Source organism: Ammospiza caudacuta, chromosome 3, assembly GCF_027887145.1.
Source record: "Ammospiza caudacuta isolate bAmmCau1 chromosome 3, bAmmCau1.pri, whole genome shotgun sequence".
Taxonomy (NCBI): domain Eukaryota; kingdom Metazoa; phylum Chordata; class Aves; order Passeriformes; family Passerellidae; genus Ammospiza; species Ammospiza caudacuta.
Genome location: NC_080595.1, coordinates 114,866,010 through 114,873,102, shown reverse-complemented (window position 1 = coordinate 114,873,102; position 7,093 = coordinate 114,866,010). Strand labels below are relative to the sequence as shown.

The following is a 7,093-nucleotide window of genomic DNA, read 5'->3' as shown; positions in this document are numbered from 1 at the left end:
TGCTGCGGGCCAGAGGAGAGAGCATCGCTGTCTCTCACCTTCCCGCCCGTGTTCCCCTTCCTTTCACCTCCCCCCCCCTTCTCTAACCTCCTTATCTCCCCGCCCGGGGGGTTCCCGGCCCGGCCGCCGCCGCATCCCGCATCCCGCATCCCGGCAGCATCTCCCCCTGCTCCCCCGGGGGTGTTGGAAGGGGAGGGCGGGAGGGGAGGGAGGAGGAGACTGAGCGAGGGTTTTAAACAGCCCAGCCTGATGGTGGAGGGCGGGGGGGTGGGGGGGCGGGAGGTGATGGATGGAGCCCGCTGGGAGCAGCTAAATCCAGGCGGGAGCTAAATTTCCCCTCCGGAGGGACCCGGACTTCTTGCTCGGGGTCGGCAAGAGGCGGCGGGACCTGCTGAAGGTGGGGAAGGTGGGCGGTGGGGAAGAGAGAGGTGGGGAGGGGGGGTCGGAGGAGGAAAAAAAAATCGCATCGCTTGGTGGTGTTTTGGTTTTGGCTGGAAGGCTTGCGCGCCCACGCGGGACCGCTGCGGGGGAAAAAAACGTGGAGCCGAGGGTTTTCCAGGCGCTCCCCATCGCTCTGGATCGCGGCTGGGCTTTGGGGAGGCCCCGCACGAGATGTACCAGAGCTTAGCCATGGCAGCCAACCCCGGGCCTCCGGCGTACGAGGGGGCAGGTGGCTTCATGCACAGCGCGGCCGCAGCGTCCCCCGTCTATGTGCCCACCACGAGGGTCACCTCCATGCTCCCCAGCCTGCCCTACCTGCAGAGCAGCGCCTCTTCCCAGCAAGGCAGCCCCGTCCACTCCAGCCACTCCATCTGGACTCAACCCGGAGCAGAAAGCGCCGCTTACAACCCTGGATCGTCTCACCCTCCCGTGTCACCTCGGTTCTCCTTCTCCACCAGCACCCCCATCCCGGCCACCTCTTCCCGGGAAGCGGCGGCGGCTTACAGCAGCTCCTTGAACCTTTCTGCTAACGGGAGGGAGCAGTACGGCAGGGGCTTCGGCAGCTCCTATTCCAGCCCCTACCCGGCCTACATGAGCCCCGACATGGCCACGACCTGGACTTCGTCGCCCTTTGACAGCCCCATGCTGCACAACCTGCAGAGCCGAGGGACGCCCGCGGCCGCCCGCCACGCCAACATCGGTGAGCACGGGGCTGGGAGATGGGAGGGGAGGTTTCACCCCGTTATCCCCCCAGATTTTGGGGCACGCACCCCACTGTGAGTAGGTTTTGGTTTTTGGAGGGAGGAATTCGGAGTATTGGTGCTGTCTGAGTGGTCTCTCTGGCTGGAAAATATCGGGGTCCTTATTCTTAATTATTCTGCAAGATCACCGTTGCAAAACATCCTCAAAGTTTCCAAAAAGTAAACGAAATTTAGGGCAGGCCCGGAGCGGCAAGGAGTGATGGGGCGAGCTCTTGAGCGAGGGCCTGCTGGCTCCTCGAGTAGCTCAGAGGGGATTTAGGGGCTCTGATGGGGATAATTTGAATTATACCCACGATGTTCCATGGACACGTAGGCAGCCGCTTCCTGCGCTGGCTTTAGGTGTTAAACTGGGAGCATTGAGAAAGCAAAGTTGGGTCCATGAATTCCAAATCTTCCCTTCGGGCTGTTTTACGTTCTGGTCTTTTAAAAAATTCTTTTGGAAAGGTCGGGCTACAAAAAGGGAGAGCAGAGAGAAATTTAGAGCTGAGGTGGGAGAGATGATGGAGAAGGATTAAAAGAAATGCATCCACATTTGTAATGGTGCTTTTCGGGGAAATCAGGCACATCTGAACAACGAAATCTTGGTATTTCAGAGTCTCCTTACCCCAAAAATCCTCACCCTGATCTCTCGTGCCGAGTCCAGTCTCGGAACCTTTCATTTCATTAAATTCCTCTGGTTCCTACAACGAAGAATTGGTCCAAATGGCTTAAAATACTACTTTTATATTTCGTGAGGTGGAAGAGGGATAAAAGGAGAAAGAAATGCAGGCACATCTTTGCATGGTGGTTTCATAAACCCTTTTTTCCTTCCCGCCTCCTCTCCATGAAGGTATTTCTGTCGGCTTTGGGGTCGGGGTTAACAAAGAAAACACCTCAAATTTGTCTGCAGATCTATTTTATGATTGTGTTCTCTGACCTGAATTTTGGAGGGCGATTTTTCCATCGGGATTTGCGTTGTCTTTAGCATTATTTTAAGTTGTTAAAAGAAGGAAGGTTGGGCATCGGTGAAGGCTTGGCCTTGCCAACATCTTGTGCTTTTCTTTAGGTGCTAGAAAATTTCTCAAAACGAGGAACAGAATAAGGATAAAATTTTAGCCAATCAGACGATTTTTTTTTTGAAGCCGTGAGAAGGCAGATCGCAGAGGAAAAAATCAGGATTAATTAAAAAATCAAGTATTAATTGAATATCAGTAAGCACATATGAATATTTGTATTTTACCATGGTGCCATCTCTTCCTTGGGGGGAGGAAAATAATCACCTTTTTTGCGGTGATTTCAGAAGGGCTCTTAATAATAAAAATACCCTAAACCCAAAATAATGCAAATGAAGAATTGCAGTTGCAGAAACACCCATCAGCTTTAAAAGCGCAAGGGGATTTGGGGGTTTTGAGTGTGGTGGGTTTTGCTGCATTTTGGTGGCAAAAAAAAAAAAAAATGTTTTTAAATAGCACTGGGAAGAACGGATGAGTTGAGCCAGTGCAGTAGATGGTTTTTAATGAAAAGGAAAAAGCCGAGACTCCACGGCCAGGTCTTGACTCGGGTGCCGGATTCTCGGCAGCGCGGCCGAATCCGCGGGGTTCATTAGCATGGGCTAATTACGCCTCTGCCTTGGATATGGAAAAGCGTTCGAATTTTAAAGCAAAAGAGCTTGGGTTTTGGTTAAAAAAAAAAATAAAATAAAATGAACTGCCTGAGAGCTGGTGAGTTTTAAACGGATTTTTGGCAGGCAGCTCCTCCGGGAAGGAGTTTTAGGTCCAGCCCTGCCCCGTTCCCACTTCTCCCTCCCTGAGTCGGGACGCGGCCGCTGCCGGGTCCCTCCCTGAAGCCGAGCGATGCTTTGGGCATCGAGGGGGTTGAGTAAAGCATGTAGAGGCTGGCTGTGGGGTTCTGAGCTGGGAAAGGGTTTTATTTTCATGATTTTAAGGGTAAAAAACCCTGGAAAACTGAAGGCACTGAAAGATGTAGTGGAGGGGACATCGCTGTGGATTATTCCCATCACAGACCCACGTTAATTCCACATCCGAGCCTGGTCAGCACCTGAGAAATCCCTGGAACGGTGGAGTTGACTCCTTCTTTGCCTTTTCTTAGGGCTAAAAGTAATTTTATTCTCTGCACAGCGAGGAATCTCAAGGTGGAAACGCAATCCTTTTAAATGTGTGAAATATAAATATTTTCAGCGCTCTCATTTTCTTTTCCAGGGAAATAACCATCACCTTCGAATAGCGCTAAATGCAGACCACCTCTGGAGGTCATTAAAGTTTTAATTATTACGATTTTTTAAAAATAAAGATCAAGTGTAGGGAGCTATAGCTGAATATGCAGACAGGAATTCCCTGTCTATATAATTAGGCATGACGTTTTCCTCCCTGTTTTATATAAACATATCCCTGTAATAATAAAGCAACACATAGGGAAAAGAAGATTAGTGAAAATATATTTGAAGAAAATAGCACTAAAAGAAATACAAACCTTCGTGTTTATCGCTAAATTGAGGAATTTTTGCTTGGGTTAAACCGTGGTATGAAGCACTGGGAAGGATGGGTAAAACGCACGGGCCCGTTTGGAAAACTTTCCCTGGTATGAGTTCAAAATGCCAAATTTGGACTTTTCAGGGTAAGTTTGGTGACTGATTTCATTACCCTGAAGAGCAGGATCAGACCCTGTGGTCGAGGCAGTGAACTTGCCCCAGGCATTGCCTGGGATGGAGTTACCGCGAATTCCCGACTTAATGAGCCATGAAAAGGACCAGCTGCAGAATCCCCACTCCAAAGACTTCCCCGCCACCACCAAAAATCTCTTGAAATCGCTCCCAAAATTACCCTAGATGGGCATTTTGGCTCTTGCCCCTTCCCCGGGCGGAAGGGAGCGGGGATGGAGGGCGGCACGGGGCTCCGAGCGCATCCATCCCGCAGCTCCTCGCTGCCCCTGGATCTTTCGAGCCTGGGGAAGGATGCGCCGATCCCAAATTTCATTTTGCTCACAGCGGGGATTTTACTTTCGCTGTGGCACCGCGGAGGAATTGCTGTGGTTGGCGGTAAATCGGAGTTGCGGGCATTCCTGGTGGGTGCTTTTTGGGTTTTTTTTTGGTTTTTTTTTTTTTTTTTTTTTTTTTTTTTTTTTTTTTTGGCCAAATCGAAGTCAGGGCTCCTCAAACAGGCGCTGCTGGAACACAGCAGCAGCATCTGGGAAGATCAAAGCCTAGAGCAGACACTGGCTTGGAAAATGTCCTTTCTGCTGCTGGTGGGGGAGAGATTGGGAACCAGATCTTAAGCTTTCCCACAGGGATGCTAAGAGATCGGCCCTGTCGCATCCCGGCGCTGACATTTCCAGTGATTCATTGGCATTTGTTACAACCCTCTGCCCCTACAAGCAGCCCCTGACCTTCCCAACGCACCCAGGGACAAGGTGGCTGGTCCCTGTGGGGTGGCAGGGGATGAGAGGGGAGTCCCAGCATCGTTCTGTCTCTGATCCTGGAGGGATGGGACCTTAGGATGCTGGGATCGGGCCATAGGACAGAGGGATGTGAGTGTAGGATGGCAGAAAAATATGTGGGACAGCGGGAAGGGGCTGTAGGACATCGGGATGGGGCTGCAGGACATCGAGAAGGGGCTGTAGGACACCGGGAAGAGGCTGTAGGATATCGGGAAGGGGTTGTAGGACATCGGGATGGGGCTGCAGGACATCGAGAAGGGGCTGTAGGATATCGGGATGGGGCTGTAGGATATCGGGAAGGGGCTGTAGGATATCGGGATGGGGCTGTAGGATATCGGGAAGGGCTGTAGGACATCGGGATGGGGCTGTAGGATATCGGGATGGGGCTGTAGGATATCGGGAAGGGGCTGTAGGATATCGGGAAGGGCTGTAGGACATCGGGATGGGGCTGTAGGATATCGGGATGGGGCTGTAGGATATCGGGAAGGGGCTGTAGGATATCGGGAAGGGCTGTAGGATATCGGGATGGGGCTGTAGGATATCAGGATGGGGCTGGAGTATATCGGGATGCGGTTGTAGGACATCGGGACGGGGCTGTTGGACGTGTCTGCCTTTCCTGCATCCCCCGTTTCGCAAGCGGCCGCATTTCTCACCCCAGCCCCGCCGGCGGGGAAGGTTCGCCCAGGGCTTTGTTCCCCCCCCCGTCCGGGTCTGAATCCACCTTCTGCTCTCCGTCCTAATTCAATTGTCACCCGTCAGTCTGGGATTTGGGATGAAACCCACAGAATGAGGGTTTCTAATCTCTGAGCAAGATCAAGCTTGAGCATACAAATGTTTATTCCCCCCTCCAAGCCCTTCAAGCAGTAGAATTTAAATTTCAAATAAATCAGTGATAATAATAAAAATAACACCATCACGGGCACTTTGACACCCCTATTAATAATTCAATTATTTACTTAAAATTGCACTATATTACCAAGTGCAGCTTATTTTGCACAGAACAGCCATGGGGTAGTATATAATATAAAAGCTCACAAATTTTTGTAGAGCAGTAAAACTTAAGGCAGTGGATGGTGGTGCTTAATCTAAGACTTTATTAAACCAGGATTAATTATTTTTCACCCATCCATGTGCATTTCTTTATCCCTGTAACAATAACAGCAATATTTTTTTTTAAGAGACAACTTATATTTTTCTCTCTACATTTTTTTTTTTTGCCATAAATTTTAAGGGAAAGAGGTGAAATTCTTGGAAACAGATGAGGGTGTATTAGGCAAAGTATTCCAAAGGAAACCAGGCCCAATCCTGACACCTCTGTGCTCTTCTGATGATGGGAAACCCTTGGCTTGGCCGGCAGAAAGGGGCTCCCCAAAACTGGTTCTGCCAAATACAGAGGGGTATTTTGAAAGGGCAAAACATTTCCCTCTGAAAACTTAAAGATGTGTGGAAAAAACCACTGACAAAGCACCAAATATCAAATAAAATTCCAAACTGGGTGAAAAAGTGGCTTTTTATGTGCCTGAAGGTTGGTAGCCTGTTGTTTCTGAGGGAGGATATTAAAGCAAAGGTGAAATTTTAAAGAAAATTCAATTTTTAAAAGTTGATTATGTTATCCCAAAACCTTCAGAAATTTTGCTTCTCATTTGTGTGGGGCTCTGGGCTGGAACTTTTGCTCCTTGAGCCCTGCGGAGCTTTGCAAGCATATGGAAGAAAAGGAATGCAAATATATCAACTTTGAGAGGTTTTATTCCCAAGTCTGCACACCAGCCTGGTGTGTCCTTCCCTCTCTGCAATTTCCTTATTGAAAATGAGATGCAGAAATGGGATTTTCGGGGATCTCCCCCTGCTCGTAGACACTCCTGGGGATTCACGGGGCAAAGGAAGCTGAAATCTTGAGTTCTTCAAGGATTTTGCAACCGAACTGTAAAAAACTTCACAAAGAGTCTGCTTCCCCTTTGGGGCTCAAAACCAGGTGGGAATCTACCTCAAGAGCTCAGTCCATAGGCTTAGGAAAGAAAGTTTTGCTGATACTGGGAGGAAAAAGCAGAAATGCAGACTTTTGCTGCACCAGCCACACGTTTTGGGGACGTGGGATCCCGAAAAATGCGATTACGCTGCCAAAACCCTTCCATTGTAATGGCCAGGTTGGGTTGTTACAGGTCTGAGTTCCTTTGGAGTGGGGAATGTGTGTAATTATGCCTGTGAGATTGCAAAAAGGGAGATGGGAATATCTGGAAATGCCAAATATTCACCTTGCCGGCGGGTCAGAATCCGCGCTGCCGTCTGGCAGGAAGGTGTAAATTCGCCTTTGGTGTGCGAGTGTGAAACGCTGCTTAAATAACCAGGGAAATAGGTGAGAATTTGCTCTGACCTCCCAAATTAACCCAAATTATAGAAGCAAATTTCATTATAAGGTTGGATTGAGGATTTTTTTTCATTTTAAGAAAAACTGGTCTTTC

The 7,093-nt window shown here is 49.3% G+C and overlaps 1 protein-coding gene across 2 annotated transcripts in view; it reads left to right on the top strand.

Annotated features, from left to right (window-relative positions):
- Window positions 1-555: 555 nt before the first annotated feature.
- The window catches only part of GATA4 (GATA binding protein 4), a 28,197-nt gene continuing 21,659 nt past the window's right edge, over window positions 556-7,093 (top strand). For both annotated transcript variants that reach the window (XM_058801604.1, XM_058801605.1), the window contains exon 1: window positions 556-1,141. In XM_058801604.1, the coding sequence (XP_058657587.1) occupies window positions 613-1,141 (529 nt within the window). In that variant the 5' untranslated portion in view covers window positions 556-612. The remainder of the gene's footprint in view (window positions 1,142-7,093) is intronic.